This window comes from Chiloscyllium plagiosum, chromosome 4 (assembly GCF_004010195.1).
Source record: "Chiloscyllium plagiosum isolate BGI_BamShark_2017 chromosome 4, ASM401019v2, whole genome shotgun sequence".
Classification (NCBI taxonomy): Eukaryota; Metazoa; Chordata; class Chondrichthyes; order Orectolobiformes; family Hemiscylliidae; genus Chiloscyllium; species Chiloscyllium plagiosum.
In genome coordinates, this window is record NC_057713.1 from 119,522,770 (window position 1) to 119,545,277 (window position 22,508).

Here is a 22,508-nt window from a genome sequence, read left to right on the forward strand (position 1 = left end):
AGAGAGCCTTGAGCATAGGAAGAGATCATAAGGTGCTTCACAGGAGCATAATAAGAAAAAAAAAATGACACCAAGCTGTAAGAGAAGGTATTCACGCAGTTTAGCCAACTATATATAGCTAGTCGAACAGCTATGTATTATAAAGGATCTTGAATGAGTGTGAAAGGTTGCAAGATAGAGAGCTTTTAAGGAGGGAATTTCTAAGCTTGTAACCTGGACAGCTAAAGTAATGATTGTCAGTAGTGGGATAGAGAGGGCGTGCTAAAGATCAGAATTGGATAAATGCAAAGTTCTTCAAGGAATGGGCTATCATAAATTTTGAACATGAAAATTTTAAAGTTGATTCCTTGTAGGCAGTATTTCAATGTGTAAGTAAGAATAAAATGCAGTTGTTACAGCGAATGTGGCACAAGAATTCTAGAGCAAATGTTATTGTGCTCATGTGGTAGGAACTTTACACAAAAGCATGGGGTTTACCTGAAGACGGCCAAGCCCAATGGGCTGCATTTCACCACACCAAAGCATGTGGGTTGGAATCAGATTGGGTTAAAATTTTTAAAATCTCAAAAGCAATTGTATCATTCCTTCAACCTGCACACTCCCAGGTTTAATTAGACCATCCATGAGACAGGCTGGTAATTTAAATATGTCGAGAGTGTGGTGCTGGAAAAACACAGCAGGTCAGGCAGCCACTGAGGAGCAAGAGAATCGACATTTCGGGCAAAAGCTCTTTGTCAGGAATGAGGCTGCGAGCCAAGGGGTGGTGAGGTAAATGAAAGGGGGGTTGGGCGAGGGGGAGGTAACTGAGAGTGCGATAGGTGGATGGAGGTGGGGATGAAGGTGATAGGTCGGAGAGGAGGGTGGAGCACATAGATGGGAAGGAAGATGGGCAGGTCATGAGGGCGGTGCCAGGTTGGAAGTTGGAATTGTGATAAGGTGGGAGGGAGGGGAAATGAGGAAACTGGTAAAATCCACATTGATGCCATGGGGTTGGAGGGTCCCGAGGTGCAAGATAAAACGCTCTTCCTCCAGTTGTCAGGTGGTTAAGGAGTGGCGATGGAAGAGGTCCAAGGCCTGCGTGTTCTTGGTGGAGTGAGAGGGTAAATTGATGATATCGGCCACGGGGCGGTGGGGTTGGTTTTTGCGGGTGTCCCGGAGGTATTCCCTGAAGCGCTCTGCAAGTAGGCATCTTGTCTCCTCAATGCAGAGGAGACCGCATCAGGAGCAAAGGATGCAGTAGATGATGTGTGGAAGTGCAGGTAAAGCTCTGATGGATGTGGAAGGTTCCTCTTGGGGCCTCAGACAGAGGTGGGGCCGGGGGGGGGGGGGGCGGCGGTGGGGAAGGTGTGGGCGCAGGATTTGCGATTCCTGCAGTGGCAGGAGAAGGGTGGGTTGGTGGTGGGCCTGGACTTGACAAGGAGTGAATGGTGTTTACGGAAAGAGATAGGGATAGGGATGGGGAGGGACATATATCTCTGGTGGTGGGGTCCTTTTTGTAGGTGGCGAAAATTGTGGAGGATGATGCGATGTATGTGGACGTTGGTGGGGATAAAGGTGAAGCCCAGGAGGGATGGGATTCGAGGGCGCATGTGCGGGATGTGGATGAGATGCATGGAGGGCATCATCAACCACATGGGAGGGGAAATTACGGTCTTTAAAGAAGGCGGCCTGGACTACACCACCTCCCATCCTGCTCCTGTAAAAATATTATCCCATATTCCCAATTCCTCCGAATCTGCTGCATCTGCTCTCAGGAGGACCAGTTCCACCACAGAACACACTAGATGACCTCCTTCTTTAAAGACGGCAATTTCACTCCCACTGGGTTGATGATGCCCTCCAGTGCATCTCATCCACTTTCCGCATCTCCATCCTCGAACCCCACCCCTCCAACCGCAACATGGACAGAACGCCCCCCCCCACCCTCCCCTCCCGGTCCTCACCTTCCACCCCACCAACCTCCGTATACATCGCATCATCTTCCACCAGTTCTGCCAACGGACCCCACCAGCAGAGATATATTTCTCTCCCTACCCCATCCACTTTCCGTAGAGACTATTCCCTCCTCGACACCCCTCTCTCCAACCCACCCTCCTCTATCGGCACTTTCCCCTGCCACCACAGGAATTGCAAAACCTGTGAACCCCCCCTCCCCCCACTCGCAATCTGACCTCCGACTAAGGCCCCAAAGGAGCCTTCCACATCCATCAGAGCTTTACCTGCACTTCCACACGTCATTTACTGTATCCATTGCTCACGATGTGGTCTCCTCTACATTGGGAGACAGGATGTCTACTTGCAGAGTGCTTCAGAGAATACCTCCGGGACACCCGCACCAACCAACCCCACCACCCCGTGGCCAAACACTTCAACTCTCCCTCCTACTCTGCCAAGCACATGCAGGTCCTGGGCTGTCACCATCACCACTCCCTAACCACCCGATGCCTGGAGGAAAGCACCTCATTTTCTGCCTCACAACCCTCCAATCACACTGCATCAGTGTGAATTTCACCAGTTTCCTCATTTCCCCTCTTTTCCCCCGCCCCCAATCATATCCTGTTCCAACCTTCCAACTTGGCACTGCCCTCATGACCTGTCCATCTTCCTTCCCACCTATTCACTCCACCCTCCTCTCTGACCTATCACCATTACCCCCACCTCCATCCACCTATTGCACTCACAGTTACCTTCACACATACCTCTTCCCCACCCCCACCCCGCACCTCCCAATTTATTCCTGATGAATTCTCCTGCTCCTTGGATGTAGCCTGACCTCCTGTGCTTTTCCAGCACCACACTCTCAACGTTAAATCTCTAGCATTAGCAGTCCTCACTTTTGTCTGGTAATTTAAATATCACACCAAGACTGACAAGCTCTGTCTTAACCTGCTCCGTGGGTTAAATTCTGACCAGTTCAGTTTCTCAGGCCAAGGAAAGCGATCTGAAGTCATTAGATGCCTTTATGTTACAGCTTGTGATTGGAAGATAGGATCATGTTACCCCATTTGGCCCGGATGCAAAGGCCTTCTGATCTGGAATCAGACCCTGAAATGTCCCTTCTTCCATCCTTTGCTTCGAGGCTTTGGATCGGATCAACGTGGCCCTGTGACTTGTCGCATATTTCTCATTCAAAATTTATCCCGTCCTTAAAATGTAATCTTTCCCCATTCATACTGGAGCCAGAGAACAGCCAGCATGGGATCCAGATGAGCAATTAGCTTATGTAGATCTATCATTGAAGTATCAGGTGAGCTCAATCTTTTTATGTTGCTTAAATAGAATAGATCAGTTTTGCTAACTATGTAGTTACAATAGAAACCTGTGGCTTGTGAACAGAACTGTCTTTCATCATTCTGCACGTGTAACCCAACATAGCCACTTTTTCTCTCTTTCCTCTTTTCGCTGGCTTTTCAGAGAGAATTACTAAAAATAAATAACATAAGTAGATTCAATTTCTGGGTGAATAAAACAGTGGAAAGGATGGCTTGCCTGTCGTACTTATATCTTTGAAGACTGCTCACAACATTCGGTTCAGACAAGAAACTGAACTCAACCATTTGAGCAAGATGAATGAACATATGTAGTCCAAATGACAGGATTGGGGAACTATTCTGAGTTACTGGTTTCTCTTAACTCAGATGTCTTACAGTAAGCTTCACATTTTACCTGTAGAATCTGGGAACCGCTTAAAGTATTCAACTCTTGTTATAGGAAAAGATAGAAAATAAGGTATATATTGAATTCTTCACAATCATTATTGTTTTTATCTAGTTCATTAAAAGTGAGATTTCCTTTTTTGAATCCTTCAATTGTTTTGTTCACCTGGGCTTCAATAACTCACTCTCTTCTTTCCTTTTACTGTCATTATCTGCATTTTCCAGGCGCTCTGGTAAATACACTTCTTGCAGTGATAATCATGGCATTACGCCCCCAAACCCGGAGCAGTACTTGACTCCACTGCAACAAAAGGAGGTTACCATTAGACATCTGAGGACAAAACTAAAGGATTCTGAAAGCAGCCTTCAAGAGAGGTGGTAATTATTTTAATTCTAACAACTAATAAGTTGTTTACATTCAACTTAGATTTTGGTGTCAAACTTGCCTAACCTTTCATGAATGAAAACCTGTGGTGAGCAGATAAGGCATCAAGTCTGAGAGATGTTGGGAAACATGGCAGTGGATCCCATTGAATTCATTTCATCATCATTCTTTAGTTATCAAATTTGCATATTATAGTCAATGGTGAGAAAACTGAAAATAAATTCAAAATTACAGATTGATCTTGATTTTAAAAAGGTACATAAGGTGGATATCAGAGTTGGCAAAGATACCCACACTAAACAGGTGGTGTGCAGCTATTTAAAGTGTTCACCGTGAAAACTAAAAATTACTGCATCAGATTGACTTGAGAGTTTGGGGTCACTTTTTTTTTTGTATCATTGCTACCTTGTGCTTTATCTGTTTTTAGATGAATATACTCATCATTATCCCCTTCTCTAAACCTATCTCATTCAACCTTTGGGCCAGGTAATATGAGCACAAACTTGAATATGTGGAATAATTTATTTCTGTAAATGTGCCATTGCAGGTCTGGAGGTACAAAGAGATATGAGAACAACAGGCACTTGTATTTTTTTAAGACCCCTTTCTACTCTCCATTCCCCGTCTCCCAATTGTAGGAATTATTTATCTTAACCTTGTGTTCTAGTGTCAGTGGTATGTGCTGGGTCTTAAGTTTGTATAGAAATAAATGTATTTTCTTGAATAATTCATGTGACATACCTATTAGGTCGGTATCCACAAGCACTCACTCACTCACTCACTCATTCACTCACTTAGGACACCTTCACTTCTATTACACTTTTTCCACCAATTATTCCTGCTATCAATTGAATTGATTCATGGCCAAGTATATGTCAGAGTAGACAAGCAGGAGGCTGGAAGAACACAGCAAGCCAGACAGTATCAGGAGGTGGAGAAGCCAACATCTTGGGTATAACCCTTCCTCCTTCAATTGCTGCCTGGCTTGCTGTGTTCTTCCAGCCTCCTGCTTGTCTACTTTGGATTCTAGTGTCTGCGTTTTGTTTTGTCTGTAACTTAATATATTGTCAGAAATATGAGGCAACCTTTGTGAAAGGAGGAGTGATACTGAACATTGAGTGTGTTCTTGGGATAGGGATTAAGGATTTACTTAATTCTTGCAGCAGTGAGTCTGGGAATACATCAGGCAAGAGAAGGCTCACAATGCCGATTCTTCACCTCGGAGGTAGAATTGTAAAATACTGCAGTCACAACTTGAGAATAGAAATCAGTGGCTGCAGAATTGTAAGAAAATGTCAAATTTATTGCCCATTTTCTTACAGTCTACCAAAATAAGGAGTGTTAATAGTTACTGCACACATTCACTGGCATTGGTATTTGCTCCAACAAACACACTGAAGGTTATTATCTAGATTCATCTTTGGCAATTAACATTTCTTTTCCTGTCTTCCTTCCTTCTATCTGGTCTTTGAATCTTAAGTAGGTCAGTATTCTCACTTTCATCACTCCCTCTAGGTCTATATTTTTAGTTACTAATTACACCTGCTTCCTCCTATCACCAACTTTAGTCTAAGTTCCAGCAGCTTGAATCCTCTCTCTGATTCTTTGCCTTTCCTCTCTTTCATCTCTCTTTCTGAAGGCACTCTTCTACATGTACTTTTTCCTTTATCTGAGGTCCCCATGTCAAGTATTTCTGAAGCTAAGTTCCCACTGTATACTCTGTCTCTGAATCCAAGATCCTACTTTCTGCAATTTCTTTTTTGTAAATCAAAGTCTGGTTGCTCCCCTCTTCTGCTCCTGTGTTCTAACTCCTACTCCTGCTTTCCTTCCCAGTCTAAATTTGAACTCCCACTGGTTTCTCCCTGTCTCTTAGTACTTCTCGCTTCCTGTGTCTCTTTCTACCAAGCCCCTGCTGTTTCTTGAACCCGAAAACCAAATGCCTGCGCTTCCACTACTTTACCCTCTTGTAAAGTAATTTGCTGCTTCCTCTGTCCGCATCTGCTTCCTATTGGTCTGCTGTCGAAGTTCCAACACTTGCTGCTACCTGTCATAACTCACAGTTGTCTGTCCTCTCTTTGCCTTCTGCTTGAGTGCTTCTTGATTTTGACCCCAGTGAGTCTGATTCTTAACTTAGCAAAATGTTATCGTAGATTAAATTATTTATTTTTGAAAACGGTAGTAGAATACATTTATCATGAATTTACAAGACTTCCCTCGACTTGAATGTTTTGCTTACTCAAAGTAATTCTAACTGCAATGTCTTACGAATTCTCCTCAAGGAGGTCATGGCTTTGCGGTCATATCACTGAGCTAGTAATCCAAGCTAATGTTGCAGTACACAGATTTGAATCAGAATCAAACATTTGAATTAAATGAGATCTGAAATTAAAAGCTAACTTAATAGCAACCATGTAACTACCTTGGGTTGTCATTAAAACCTATCGGGCCTGTTGATGTCCTTGAGGGAAGGAAATCTACTGTCCTTACGTGGTCTGGCCTAAGTGTGACTCCAGCCCCACAACAATGTGGTTGACTCTAAGCTGCCCTCTGAAATGACCGAGCAAGCCAGTGTTGGATTAAACTGTTCGAGCCTAAAGGAAGACGATTGGTTGGGAGTGATGTGCTTGTGCCAACATTGGGAGTCCTTTTCTCCACACAAAATGAGTAGCACCCTGGTATTTTCAGTAATGTTTCATTCTATGTGACCCAAACACCACCACCACCTTCCCTGGATAAGATGACTTGTATCAAACCATCGGAGGTGGGAGTGCAGTTGTATACAGAGGAGAAGCCGTTGCACTGAGGGAATTCAACATTGACTTCAGACACTCCCATGGCGGCATATTACATACTGCTTCAGAAACCCATCCTGGACGTACTCTCGAAATCCATCTCCACAGTATCATTGCTGATTAGATTTACCTAGACAATATACAAATTCAAGTGCATAAATCAATACAGAATCAATGACTTGACATGAAGTGCAACTTTGTATGCACTATTCTCACTACAAAAGTTTGGACTCGAGGAAATCCAGCTTGGAAGCCAGCTAAATCATCATGGGCAAGACTTTTAAAAAGTTAGCCTTACTGTCATCTGACAACTAAATCTAGGCCATAATTTCCAAATAGTCATACAAAATTGAGATTGTTTCCTTGGTGATGGTCAACAAAACAACATAATTAGTTAAAAAGAACTTTGGGAAAGTTCGGACAAATTATCAGCGCTTCACATTTTTAATCAAGCAGAAGGATGATCTTTACAATGAACAGAAAACAAACTGAAAGTTCTGGCTTTAAGAGAAAACAAGATACAGATAAGGAAGAGTCAGGATGTGCAGGTGGTGAAAGAGAAGTGGAAGAAGAATAAATATTTAAAAAGTTACTTTCAGCAGATTTATAGAAATTCCTCCTTGAGGTGAAAGTGATGCTAGCTAGGTCAATATTACTTACTCCCATTTGCCCTGGAGAAGGTTGTGGTGAGTTTCCTATTGAACATCACATGGAGGAAGCAGAGGTTGGCAATGGCACACTATGCCCTCTTGGTGGGAGAGATCAATGTCTATCACCTAGAGTGCCTCAGTAGCAACATTTTGACTGAACTGCCCTAATCCGAAGGGACATAGCTGTTGGCCTTGTTCTCTGGTAAGTAGTGAGGGAAGTAGCAAGAGGGAAAAATCCACCTGACCTAATCCTTATCCATCTACCTATCATAGATGTCTGTCCATGACATTGGTTGGGAGTGATGTGCTTGTGCCAATATTGGGAGTCCTTTCCTCCACACAAGATGAGTAGCACCCTGGTATTGTCAGTAATGTTTCATTCTATGTGACCCAAACACCACCACCACCACCTTCCCTGGATAAGATGACTTGTATCAAACCATCGGAGGTGGGAGTGCAGTTGTATACAGAGGAGAAGCCGTTGCACTGAGGGAATTCAACATTCACCATACTGTTTTTGTGAAGGCAAAATCGCATCCTCACATTGAAGATACTGTCCAACATGTTGTGTGGCACTACCAGCGTGCTAAATGAGTTAAACTTCAACCGTGAAGCATTGTGTGCCATCTGCGTTGTTGCATTCTGTAACCTCACAACCCAGCTTATTTCCCACTCTCCGATAATGATCAAGTAGGGAGCTCAGAGGTTCAATGAAGAATGCAAGAGCAGCACCAGGCATGCCTAAAAATTACGTGTCAACCTGGTGAAGCTATGCCAAACGTCTACCTCTCTGCCAAACCGTGGGAGGAGCATGTAGTAGGTAGATCCCATGACCAATAGAACATGTCCCTGTCTATAGTCCTAACACATCCTGTCATGAATGGTAATGGACAATTAACAAGATGTGAAGATTCTATAGATGTCCCCATTCTCAAGAATAGGGGAACCCAAGTGCAAAGGACAAGGATGAAGCATTGGCATCCAAGTGCCAGGTGGATAATCCATCTTTGTCCCACTTGAGATCCCCAGGGTCAGAGATGCCAGTCTTCAACCAATTCTCTCTAATCCACATGATGTTAAGAGAGGCCTGAGGGCACTGGTTAATACAAAAATGATGGACCCTGACAACATTCCAGCCATTTCACGAAGATGAGTGCTCCAGAATTAGCCATGATCCTAACCAACAGTAGATACATGGGAACCCCACAAACTGCAATCCTCCTCCAAGTCACACAAGATAACTTAGAACTCTGTTGCTATTCCTTTTTAGTCATTGAATCAAATATATTGGAACCTTCCAAATAGCATTGTGGATGTACCGACATCCCAAGGACTCCGATAATTCAAAAAGGGAACTCACCACAACCTTCTCCAGGGCAAATGGGAGTAAGTAATATTGGCCTAGCCAGCATCACCTTCACCTCAAGAAGGAATTTTTAAAAATCTGCTGAAATTAACTTTTTAAATATTTATTCTTCTTCCACTTCTCTTTCACCACCTGCACATCCTGACTCTTCCTTATCTGTATCTTGTTTTCTCTTAAAGCCATAACTTTCAGTTGTTTTCTGTTCATTGTAAAGATCATCCTTCTGCTTGATTAAAAATGTGAAGCGCTGATAATTTGTCCGAACTTTCCCAAAGTTCTTTTTTACTAATTATGTTGTTTTGTTGACCATCATCAAGGAAGCAATCACAATTTTGTATGACTATTTGGAAATTATGGCCTAGATTTAGTTGTCAGATGACAGTAAGGCTAACTTTTTAAAAGTCTTGCCCGCGATAATTTAGCTGGCTTCCAAGCTGGATTTCCTCGAGTCCAAAATTTTGAAGTGAGAATAGTGCGTACAAAGTTGCATTTCTTGTCAAGTCATTGATTCTGTATTGATTTATACACTTGAATTTGTATACTGTCTAGGTAAATCTAATCAGCAGTGATACTGTGGGGATGGATTTCTAGAGTACGTCCAGGATGGGTTTCTGAAGCAGTATGTAATGAGACCAACTAGGGATCAAGCTGTTTAGATTTAGTCGTATGTTATGAGAAAGGGCTAATTAATAACCTCACTTTAAAATAAAAACCATTAGGAAATAGTGACCATAACATGAGAGTATTTTACATTAAGTTCTATGTGACGTAGTTAATTCTGAAACTAGAATCCTACATCTAAACAAAGTGAACTCTGAATATATCAAGGGTCACATTGACTATGATGGATTTGGGGAAAAAAAATTAAAATATTTGATAACAGGCAATATGTAACATTTTTAAAAATCAATACATGGTCTACAACAAATAAACATTTGAATTGAGGTTTTGAATCTGAGGAAAGGTGAATCATCCACTGTTAACAAGATAAGTTTAAAAATCGCATTGGATCAAATGAAATTACTTTTGATTTTGCTAGAAAAATATTAAGCCGGAGGAGACGGGAAGCTTGAAATCCAGCACAAATGACCAAAAAAACTGATATCGGAATAGGTTAAGATAATACAAATGCAAGCTAACAAGAAACACTAAGTCAGACTGTTAAAAACTTCTTTAGATCTGTGAAAAGGGATAGATTTGCAAGGAAAAATGTGGTTGCATTCTGGCAGAGACAAATGAATTTATAGTAGAGAACAGAGAAATGGTGGAGTCACTTTTGGAGATGACTTGTGAATGTTGGGTATTTGGATTTTCAGAATGTTTTTGGTATGGTCCCAGGCACGACGTCAGTAAACAAAATTAGAATCCACTGAATTGGAGTAATGATGGATTGAAAATTGACCAACAGACTGGGGACAGCAATTAGACGTAAATGAATCATTCTCAAGGTGACAGGTTGTTATTAGTGTGGTACTGAGAGTTTCAGTGGTTAGGCAGTGCTATTCACATTCTACATTAATGATGTTGATGTTGTGACTAAATGCAATATTTCCAAATTGGCTGCTGACACAAAACTTGCACTCGCACCTTATAATGAGGAGGATGCACAGAGGCACCAGGCACAGAAGAGGAAAATTGGTTCCCCTCTTCTTAAGCCCCTGAACTGTTGCCCACCCCCCACCCCCACCACCACCACCACCAAACATTGATTGCCTCAACAAAGATTTTTAAATATTTTTTCGAACACAGCTATATTATACTTCAGTTAAGACATAGTACTAGTCAAGACTAAGGAGCCAGTTACAAGATTTTATTGACTGATGGAAAGAGGACTTATGTACTAACTCTAAGAAAAATAATAAAACACAGCATCTATCACAAAGGTATAAAGTGTAAAAAGGGAAGAAGTGCCAAGTACTAAAAAAAAATTAAAATGGGGCAGTTTAAAAGTCAGTAGAGTCCTTGATGTTACTTTTTATCATGAGGCCATGATTGTCTTGTATCCTTCACAGTGGCAGTAAAATTTGTAAGTATCTTTTGAGTTCTTGGTGAATGAATGTTCCTTCAATTTGCTGTGTCACTAGGCTCAGTTTTAAGACAGTGAAGTAAACAAGCAAGAGGCTGAAAGGCGGCATCAGGAGGTAGAAAAGCTGACGCCTCAGGTGTAAGCCACCTTCAGGAACAGTTATATCCGAAACGTTGACTTCTCTATCACCTGATGCTGCCTGGCTTGTGTTCTTCCAGACTCTTGTTCATCTCCGTTTGGATTCCAGCATCTGCATTTGTTTTCGTCTGTATTTATGAGATGGAGAGGGACTGAGACTGAGACTTCCAGTTGCTGCTGTTTGAGTCTATTTTCACCTCTCTCTTAAAAGTTGATACCTGAAATGCAATTACTTCGTAGACTCTCACATCTGGCTTTGTTGTTTTTCACAAACCAGATAATTTGCAGATAACTTTTATTCCAATATGTGAAACCTCCAGAGATGTGTAAATCAAACAGAGAACATTTCTGAAAGACTTCTTCTTTTCTATTTTGATGGCATGTTAATTTCTGTTTATACTTAGTCTTGTTTATTTGTACCTCCAGGAGCTTGTCTAGATGGCCACTACAACCGTCTTAAGTCAGTGTTTTTGCTTATGTAAAGCCACGTTAGTCTATTTTATCAAATCAGATATGGAAGTTGAACAAGCTGGAATATAATGTGAATAACTGTGAAGTTATTTGGTACAAAGAAGCAGAAATACATATAGTATTTATTGATATACGAGCTGTTGGGAAGTCTTGATGTTGAGAAGGACCTTGGTGTCCTTTTTGTACGTCATTAAAAGCTAAATGCAGCAAGCAGTTAGGAAGGCAAATGGTATATTGCCTTTCATTGCAAGAGGATTTGAATCCAGGAATAGAGTCACGATGCTGCAATTGACGAAGGGCTTGTTGAGATCACTTATTGAGACTGATTGATTGTGTATTGTTGTGGTCTCACTATCTAAGGAAAGATATACTTGCTATAGAGGGAGTACAATGGAGAGAAGTAAGAATACTTGGGACGGTGGGATTACATTGTAAGGAGAGTTTTCAGAAACTGGGCAGGCATTCTTATGAGTTTCAAAGAATGAAAGGTGATCTCACTGAAACTTATGAGCCTCATAAGGCACAAAAATGTGGATGTGGGATAGAATGTTTCCCATAGCTGCTAAGTCTAGAACAAGTCTCAAATAAGAAACTTAAAGAACATTTTAAGACTGAGATAAGGAGGAACTTCTTTACTCAAGCTGATGAACCTTTGAAATTCACAAGTCTAGAGGGCAATCAATCACTGAACCTGTTCAAGACAGATGTCAGTAGATTTCTGTATATGGTGAAGCCAGTGCAACAGTATGCAGATCGGCACATGCAGAATGTGCCAACAGGTATACATCTTAAAGGGGACTTCGGTAAAGAGATAGGGAAAAATGGCATTGAAGTAGATGATCAGTCAAGATCTGTTTGAGTGGCATTTGCTATGTCCCTGTCTCTCCTCTTTGTTCATGTGTAAAGAATGCAACAGTGCACCCAGTTTGGGACACTATAACAGCAGTTTCAAGATTTTAGCTATGTATGTGTGATGCCGTACGTTGTCAGTTTTTTGCAGTACAGACTTCAAGTAATAAGTCATTGCACCTAAATATTGAACTAATGTATATCATCAAAGGTAGAGTTGCCATAGGAGTGTGCTGTCATGAGACGGGCGAGGGAAGAGATTGAAAAGGACAGTCCTGCACAGTAACATCAGCTGGTGCAGGAATTGAACCCACACTGTTGGCATCACTCTGCATCACAAACTGGCTGTCCAACCACCTGAGCTAATCAACTCCCAAACCCAGTTCATCAAACTTATGGGCGGCACGGTGGCACAGTGGTTAGCACTGCTGCCTCACAGCGCCAGAGACCTGGGTTCAATTCCCGCCTCAGGCAACTGTCTATGTGGAGTTTGCACATTCACACCGTGTCTGTGTGGGTTTCCTCTGGATGTCCGGTTTCCTCCCACAGTCCAAAGATGTGTAGGTTAACTGCATTAGGCAGGGGTAAATGTAGAGTAATAGGGTAGGGGGATGGATCTTGGTGGGATACTCCTCGGAGGGTTGGTGTGGACCTATTGATCCGAAGGGCCCGTTTCCACACTGTAGGGTTTCTATGATTCTAACTGGTCGTGTTCAGACCAGAGGGCCCACAAAAAGGGAAAACAGCAAAAACAATTTTACGAGGCTGCACTGGCAGGACATTAGTGGTGTCAGGCAGAGGTTCTGAAATCAGATTGAGGTATATTTCCATCTGTGATGATACAAGACTTTAAGAGGTATATTTCGTCTTTTTTAATAAAGAAAAGTTGAGACAGAGGTGGCAAGCAGATTGCTCCAAACCAATAAAGTAAACAGTTTGTGAGGCCTTGAGTTTTTTAAAATTGGAACAAAAGAAGCAGCCTGAATGGGTAGGGTCCAGCTACCACAGAACCAGAATTTTCTGCATTTGCTGGGTATTTGAAGCTGGATGTGGAAGCTCTTCTCCTCTCTCTGTTACAGCTAAAAGCTGATGTTCTGTTCCTGCTGCTAGAATTGCATGTGAGATCATCTATTTTACTGAACTTGCCTTTGCTAAGTGTGATTTTATGGGGTGTTACTATATCGGAACAGTTAATTAGTAATAGTTTATATTATTTTGTTCAGCATTCCAATAGAGTTACAGTTAAGCCTTTTATTTTTATTTTTTGTTTGTATATTTTAACTGTAGTGTAAAAATAAAGTGTGTTTACTTAAAGTCGAGTAGTTTGACCAATGGAATGGCATCTGGAATGCAACGACCTACATTTGCCTTTTAAAATAAGAAAAAGTAAGGGTCTAGACTAGCTGCTTAATATATTTTGAGGAGGTTTTGTCTGGTCATAATATACCCCATTGGAGATGAGGCCTTCTCTCAGAGCTGCAGCCATTAAAATTATTGGCCCCTCTCTTGATCCACCAGCACGTGCAGAGGGGGACATACAGCAATGGAGCTGGACTAAAAGCTGGGTCCAGATTCTTGCCGTACTCAGGCTCCCAAGCTCAAGGATGTAAGGTCCGTGGATATGGAAACCCTAAGGGAAACATTACCTTTGGGAAGGCTCCACTGGTCACATGGCCAAAAAAGAAACTTCCTTTCCATTGCCTGGTTACCACGCTGCCAAGTTTTACCTGATGGGCTTGAGAATTAACAGTTGGCACCCACCACAGTTAAAGTCCCATTGACAGTGGAAGAAGACCATTAAATCATCATTCATCAACCACGTAAGATGCTCAATTGACTCTGCAGCAAACGGACCACCGTAAGTCTTCATTACAGTCAGTGAAGTCACAGCGAATTGAATTTCAGCATCCCGGCCTACAGTTGCACTAATGAGAGCCCGTAAACCTACAGTCAAAGAAGGGGGATTATGTTGTGCATTTGTGTTCACTAAACATAACGTTTTATCTTGCATTTGCAATTTCTTTTAGTGGGTTTTACTCAGTGGATTAGTTTTGTTTTAAAGTTTTCTGGTTTTGTTTTCATTCCTGCCAGAACTGTTCTTTATTATTTTTGTTTCTGGTTTCTATTTAAATCATACCAAAGTGGTGAGGTTAAGAATTCCTTTGGGGTTCCAATATAGCATTTTTTTAGATTAGATTACTTACAATGTGGAAACAGGCCCTTCGGCCCAACAAGTCCACTCCGACTCTCCGAAGAGCAACCCACTCAGACCCATTCCCCTACATTTACCCCTTAAAATGAGAAATGAAATTTCTTTTCAACCGTGGGCTGGATATTACATGCCTTTGCCAAATGTATTTTTGGTGGTGTGGTACATTAAAAAGGGTGAGTGCCCAGCCCACTACCTTCCTGCTCTTCCACATAATATAAAGGGTGGGCAGGTCCTAAAACTGTCAGCCTATCCACTGTGTGTAAATACATAAAGATCAACTGAACTTGTTATTAGTTGACCCTAGTATATTAAAAAAATTGCAGGTAAAGATCAGCAGGTCCAGCAGCATCTGTGGAGAGAAATCAGAGTTAACGTTTTGGGTCCAGTGACCTTTCCTCAGAATTGATGGTGACTATATTGCTCATGTCATAATAAGGTTGGCATGGGTAGGCAGGTCGAGTGGGCAGCCTGTTGTTTCAAACATTAGGAAGGAAGGTGAGATATTTTGTGCAACAGGAACACCACCCCAGGACACAGTGTACCCACTTCCTTCCTCCCTGTGTGTACTTTACAACCCCAACTCTCCACTCCCCTACCCCTGTCTCTAAGACTGCCAAACAGTCTCCATCCGATGTCCCTTGCAATGTTAATGATAATAGTCTTATAATCAGTCACGTATCAGGGATTCAATGAGTTAGCTTAGTTAACTAGTAAAACACATTAAAGTTATGAAGCAGACTTTGCAGAAAGCCAACTAATTTCTAATTGTGCAAACCTTTCGGACCTACAGCAGATTTGCAGACAGAGTTGCACTATTGTATCCGTAGAGTGCATAGAGGCCTTAAATGTGAACACTCTTAAAAAGGAAAGTTACATATGTAACATGTCTGTCCATTCCAAAACAAAGTTACAATAACAGCTGAGCGTACAAATCTATAATAACATAGAGGCATTTTGCTGATGCATCCAGATCTTGTATTGGTGAAATTGTCTGGGGGGTACCATTGATTTCCACAGTCAGTGGTATTGTCCATCATTCTTGTTTGTGTTGGCATTTTACTTTGAGGGAATGTAGTTGCTGTCCCAGAATTTGCTAACCCTAAATGGCACCAGAGTCCGGTTTTATTCCAGATTGGATATTGCTGCTCAGAATTCCAGTTTGAGAGACTGGTCTATGTCGAGACTTATTCATGTGGCAAGCAGAACAGCTAAAACTTTGAGGGAACCAGAAGAAACCAAAATGTGAAATCAGAAGCCTCAAAATGGGCTGGAAGCTCTTGAGGAATGAAACAATAAAAGCCAAGAAGATTTGAACCATAAGAAACAGCTGGAAACAAGCTCAGTCAAACTATGATTCAAATCTTTTTGGGATTTATTTCATTCCTTAAGAGCTTCCAGCTCATTTTGAAGCTTCTGATTTCACATCTTGGTTTCTTCTGGCTCCCTCAAAGGTTTAGCTGTTCTGCTGACGACATTAAAAAAAACTCTATATTTCCAATCCACTGTAGTCACTTTATCTGTCAGAAAGACTTCTAACCACCCAGTTTTAGCAAAATGAATGTGCATATGCAAAATTGAATTCTTTCGGTTGGCTGGCTTGTTGGTTTATGGAGCAGTGTGATGCCAACAACCTGGGTTCGGTTCCCATCACTGGTTTGAGGTTACCATGAAGGACTCTCCTTCTCAACCCGTTCCCTCGGCTGAGATCTGGTGGGCCTCAGGTTAAATCACCAACAGACGCTTCTCTTTTATGAGAGAGCAGCCCCTCCTTGTGCATTGCTTAAAATAGTACTTCCAAGTGGGTACGAGAGGTACCAACTTGGACTTTTATCTTTATTGGTACTGACTGCAAGCAAGTCACTTTCTAATTTATAGACAGATGTAAGGCATCTTAGCGATTGCACTGATTTCAAGTGGAAACCTCCATCCATGTTGTAAATATGTCTCATTCTCCCTTGGTCCACATCTGCAGTGGCATTTCCATCACTTCCATCGGAAAAGGAGCAACTTTGCTTAAAACTGACCCAATATCATTCTGAACAATTGGGTCAACTTTCTTTCGACATCATTTCTAGTGTCGAACTGCTCTGTTGTACCCTGTGCATTCAAAGTATACTGTGTAGGCAGCCAATGAGGGCAAAGTAAGAAGAGGAATTAAAGTTGTTTGTCAGAGGGTGGTTACTTTCATGAACAGAATAAAGTGAAGCATAGCAATCAGCGAACCTGCGTTTGGTCTCCTTAATTTTGTTTCCAGTAACATCCTATTTATCGTGTTGTCATATTCACAACCAATTACAAATAATGAGTTCTGCCAACAGCAATTTCCATCATGTTGCGCATTTATCTGCAAGGCTGTGGGTCTGCAACTTATAACGTTCCAGACACTTGTGGCTCTTTTCCAGTTGGAGCACCTTAATGTGGAAAGAGAAAAGCCTAGAGATAAATTAAGAGCCTTGCTTTTATCACAAGAATGAAAAAAAGCTAAGCAATGCGCTGCACTGTAAAAATCAAATGATTGTGTTAATACAAAAAAACTTTGTCTTTATATAAACCTAGTCATCTGGCATAGCCACATCATAGTAATTGTCTACATATAACTGGTTTGAGGAAAAGGTTTTATGTCTGAGACCATTATTGTTTCTAATATATCTGAGAAAGTAAATTATTCTGAACTGCTAGAAGCATTTTTATCTCAAAAATGAATAAATTCAGTGCATTCAATTTGATTAATCATGTATGCAAATTTTGCATGCTACCCAACATTTTCAGACAACTTATTGTGTATTTGATAAAGGATCACCAAATTTCTACCTGTGGTTTTGAATTTTTTAAGCAAATTTTATTTATGAAAGTCTTTTCAAGTGAAAGAAAGGTAGGTTCCTGAGCTAGGTGATAGAGTCGTAGAGATGTACAGCATGGAAACAGACCCTTCGGTCCAACCCGTCCATGCCGACCAGATATCCCAACCCAATCTAGTCCCACCTGCCAGCACATATCCGTCCAAACCCTTCCTATTCATATACCCATCCAAATGCCTCTTAAATGTTGCAATTGTACTAGCCTCCACCACATCCTCTGGCAGCTCATTCCATACACGTACTACGCACTGCGTGAAAACGTTGCCCCTTACTTAAACATTATGTTCGGCCTGATGGAACCTTTGAACTTTGTCCTCTTCCATCGTAGTCTCAGTTGTACTTTTCTCGCAATAAAAATTGAAAAATTACTTTCAATATTATTTCAAAATGTTCTATTATCTTGTTTTATTCCATTCACTTAATTTGTATTCTTTTTTTTAATCTTCCCATTCTTAACTATATTTGCCACAATTGTTAACTATAATGTTGATAAATGTCCATTAAAATTAAGACCTGTAACTGCAAAGAGCATTTTACAGTCAATGTCCCAAGCAGGTCCATCACTATATTCTGTCCCACAGACAGGAAAGATACATGTGGGGTAGGAGTACGGTAATATACAGTCAGGCGGGAGTTGTCTTCGCAGTCCTCAATATTGATTCTGGATGCATGGTATCAGTTCATACTTGGGCACGGAAACCTCCCAGTGGTTACGAACTATCAACCACCATCTGCTGGGGTGAATCATTTCTAATCAATGTTGAACACTTTTTTGGAGGATGCAATGAGTATAACAAAGGCACAGAACATACCCTGGGTGGACAAATTGAATATCCCTCGCCAAAAGTGACTCAAAAACATCACTATTGACCAAACTGGGCAAGTGGTAAAGGACATTGCTGTTGGACTATGCCTGTTGTAGGTGGTGAAGGAGCCAACAGGGGAAAAGAAGTACTTCACATTGTCCTCACTAATTCATCTGTAGCAGATTGCAATGTTCACGACAGATTTGGAAAAGTGGCCACCATATACAGTCCTTGTGTGACACAAAACCAGAGCTGAAAATGTGTTGCTGGAAAAGCGCAGCAGGTCAGGCAGCATCCAGGGAACAGGAGAATCGACGTTTCGGGCATAAGCCCTGCCCGAAACGTCGATTCTCCTGTTCCCTGGATGTTGCCTGACCTGCTGCGCTTTTCCAGCACCACATTTTCAACTCTGATCTCCAGCATCTGCAGACCTCACTTTCTCCTGACACAAAACCAGGCTGAATGTAATGTATTGGAAGATCTGTTTGAAATCTAAGACAGAGCAACTAAGAAGCCCAGTGGTCAGTAGCAACAAATGAATAACCTCATGGCTCAGTATATGTACTCCACCATTGCTATCAAGCCAGAGGACCAAGCCTGATTCAGTGAAGGGTGCAGGAGGTTTACCTATAAGAGAAGGTACAAAACGTGATAACTTGTATGCCAAGCAGTATATGTCAGACAGCACTAAATAATGCCATAACCAATGCATTAGATCTAATCTCTGCAGTCCTGCCATACTCAGTCATGAATGGTAGTGGGCAATTAACCAATTTGCCAGAGGAGAAAGTTTCACACCTTCAATGATGGAGGAGCCCAGGACATCAGAGCAAAGATAAGGCAAGCGGATAGATGGTCTCGGGATAAACTCTAGGAATACAGAAAACCATCCTGGATCATTTCTCAAACTGACCACAGTGAACATGACCACAGTGTATGGTTCTTGTTCAATTCCAGTTTATCAGTTAGGGTAAAGTGGTGTGTTTGTGATTTGTTCGTTGTTGGAGTTTGAATTCAACCTTTCACTGTAAATAGCAGCCAGTAAAAAAAAGTCGATTGTTACAGAGAATTTCATGTTGATATTGGTCTGCCGGTCCCAATATTGATACTCTGCTGCATGGACGCTGTTTGGGCAGCACAGTGGCTCAGTGGTTAGTGTCTGGTGCTAGGGACCTGGTTTCAGTTCCAGCCTCGAGTGTCTGTGCAACTCCACACAGGAATTCTCACTGTGTCTGCGTGGGTTTTCCCTGGATGTTCTGGTTTCCTCCCACAATCCAAAGATTGCTAAATTGCTCCATAGAGCCCAGGATTGTATAGACTCGCTGGATTAGCCTTGGGACGATGTTGGGTTACAGGGAGAGGATGGGGAAGCTGGGTCACAGTGTATTGTTGTTCAGTGGGTTGGTACAGATCAGATGGACCAAATGGCCTCTTTCTGCACTGTAGAGATTCTATGAATTGGAATTGTTGTGTGGTTCCAGTGCATTTAGGCCTGAGGTCTCTGCACACTGCATGAAGACCCGATGTGTTTCCTCTTCCAGTATAATATTCCAGCTCTGCTGCTCATACAGCATTTATCTCTGTAGTTTGTGGTGAGTTTTCCATAATACAAACCTAAGATTCTGGAAAGTTTGAATTCTATACAAGATTGCTAATGTTTCAGGGAAGATATCATGTACAATGTGCTGACTCTGAAGACAGCTGACATTATCGCAAGGAGGCATCAAGTCTCCCCACATGACACTCATTCTCCTTAGGAGTTTACTATTAAGGAAGAGAAGAGCAGCTAAAAGGTTTCTTGATGACAGTGTCACACCATGCAACACTATTAAAGCCTCAAAATTATTGGTGACTTCTGTAGATTTAAAAACTCAGTGTAACTGTTACCATTCCCGTGAACAGATTGAAGGCAGAAATTGGGAGCCTGGACTAATCCCACCTTTACAATTCCACCTTCATCATCAACCCACCAGGAAGCAGGGTTTTCTGGCTGCTGTATTTTAATTGACCTTCGTGACAGACACGTGATGGGAACAGAATCATGGGTGATTTTGGAACAGTCATGTTAAAAGGCATACTTTATCTCTCAAGAAACAGTAGCCTGATTTGTTTCCAAAAGAACCAGTAGCAAAGGTTGAGTTGAATTGGAAAGACCTCCCAGGCAATAGACCTTTAAGCCTTTCAAGCAGTTTAACCCTCCCCCTACCTTTAATCCTACCTTATCGCCATTATCCTCCTCACCTTCACCACCCTCCCTCTCTCACCGATGTTTCACTTCATGAAGAGAGCTAGCTAAACCCATAGGTCTTCCGAAGTTAACAAATTGCCTCTTTAACTCAGCTGTATAAACAAAGTCAAGCATTTACAAAACCATTAGGCAGTTGGATTTCAGCCAAAAGCTCAAAGCTCTCCCTAAGTAATCAAACTGACTTCACAACTGCTATCTTAATAGATATCTAGACAGAATAGATAAAACAATGGGAAAAACTTAATCATTTAGACATCATTATCAAACTAGGCTTTGTTTTGAATACTGTAGAATGTATTCTACCATCCTATTCATTTTATGGACATTTAATCTATCTTACAAATTTCTATGTGTACAAAGTTGATTTCTTTTTACTGAACAGCATGCCAGAAAAGAGAAATAACAATATGGCATAGCAATATTTAAACATCTTCCAATCACAACACAGTCATGCCTCAATGAACACCGATAGAGTTCATGCTACAGCAATTCATGATGAATTGCAAAGGAAACAATCTCATTAGATTTCCTTTTTAAACTCTTCTCTCTTCCAATCCATGGTCTATGCTACCAAGGCACCTGCTGAAGTCTGGCCACCTTTCTGGAAATTTAACAGTTTTATGGGCATAGAATCGCTGTTAGTCCACAACTCTTTCTGTTTCAATCCGTGTCTTTGTGAAAATGGTTAAGGGCAGTAACAGAGGCAGGATGTAAGGGTGCACAGAGTACTGGCCATTTTTTTTTTCCAATTGCATCTCTGGAGAATACAGCCAGTCCTGACCTGGTTTTCATGGGGACATCAGCCCTTTCAAAATAAATGAACTGATCCATTGAATGTTAAAGAAGCGCCATACAAGTGCCAGGCAATGACATCTCCAACAAAGGACCATCTAACTAGTACCATTCAACATTCAATGGTATTAACCATTGCTAATACTCCCCGCTATCAAAATACTTGGGAAGGGTTGGGGGAAGGTGATGGTGTTATCATTGACAAGAAACTGAATTGGACCAGCCATATAAATACTGTGGCCATAAAAGCAAGTCGCAAACTAGGAATCCAGCAGCGAGTAACTCATTTCCTGACTCCCCAAAGCTTGTCCACCATCTACAAAGCACAAGTCAGAGGTGTGATGGAATACTCCTTTCCTGGAAGAATGCAGCTTTAATAACAATTTTCAGGAGAAATCAGCCCATTTTATTAACATCCATCTAACAATAATGTTCAGTTCCTCCACCATTGATGGCTAGTAGCTACAGTGTGTACTCTCTATAAAATGCAACAATTTACCAAGGCTCCTTTGACAACATCTGTCAAACCTGCAGTCTCTGCTGTCTCAAAGCACAAGGACAATAAATGCATGGAAAGACACCCCCCCCCCCCCTCAATCTGCAAATTCCTTTCCAAACCCCATTCCATCCTGACTTGGAACTATATCACCATCCCTCTACTATTGCTGGGTCACTTACTCATCATAGCACTGTGGGTGTACTGACAGCACATGGATTGCATGAATGCATCCCACTATCCATTCTTAAGGATAATTTGGAATGGAGAGTAAGTGTTGGCGTTACCAGGAGCACCCATATCTCACCATTTAATTTAAAATTGTGTTAAATGTTGAATGCTAATACTGACAACAGGAATCTCTTAGATCAAATGCTGGAAAGCTTGGATCTCAAGTAGAATGCGACATGAGCTTGTATAAAGCTAGATTAAAATAATCAGGTGGCAGAAAGTTTGTTTTTTTCAAATGAGTTGATCTTGCACTATTAGGACATGTGCACTCAATGTCTGAATGGTAAGGGCCCTTCAGGATCCATAATATTTATTGTAATGCTGAGATAGGTGAGGAGATCAGCAGACCCACAGGATCATCTATCCTTTAAAATTCTGGAATATGTATAATTGTCCAGATGAAGTCAAAAATCACATCGAGTGAACCCTTTACTTTTGTTCCCTGTAAAAGAAAATTATGTATGTGTGTCAATGAAATGGCAATTAGTGAAGAATCTTAAATGTAAGTGATTTATCTTAAATGTAACTGCCA

At 41.5% G+C, this 22,508-nt stretch overlaps 1 protein-coding gene across 5 annotated transcripts in view; it reads left to right on the top strand.

The window, feature by feature from the left end:
* The window catches only part of LOC122549349 (syntabulin-like), a 104,100-nt gene that overhangs the window by 78,985 nt on the left and 2,607 nt on the right, over nucleotides 1-22,508 (top strand). For 4 of the 5 annotated variants that reach the window (XM_043689013.1, XM_043689011.1, XM_043689014.1 and 1 more), the window contains one exon: nucleotides 3,882-4,034. In XM_043689013.1, coding sequence (XP_043544948.1) covers nucleotides 3,882-4,034 — 153 coding nt within the window. The remainder of the gene's footprint in view (nucleotides 1-3,881; nucleotides 4,035-22,508) is intronic. The other variant, XM_043689015.1, reaches the window with a different exon arrangement.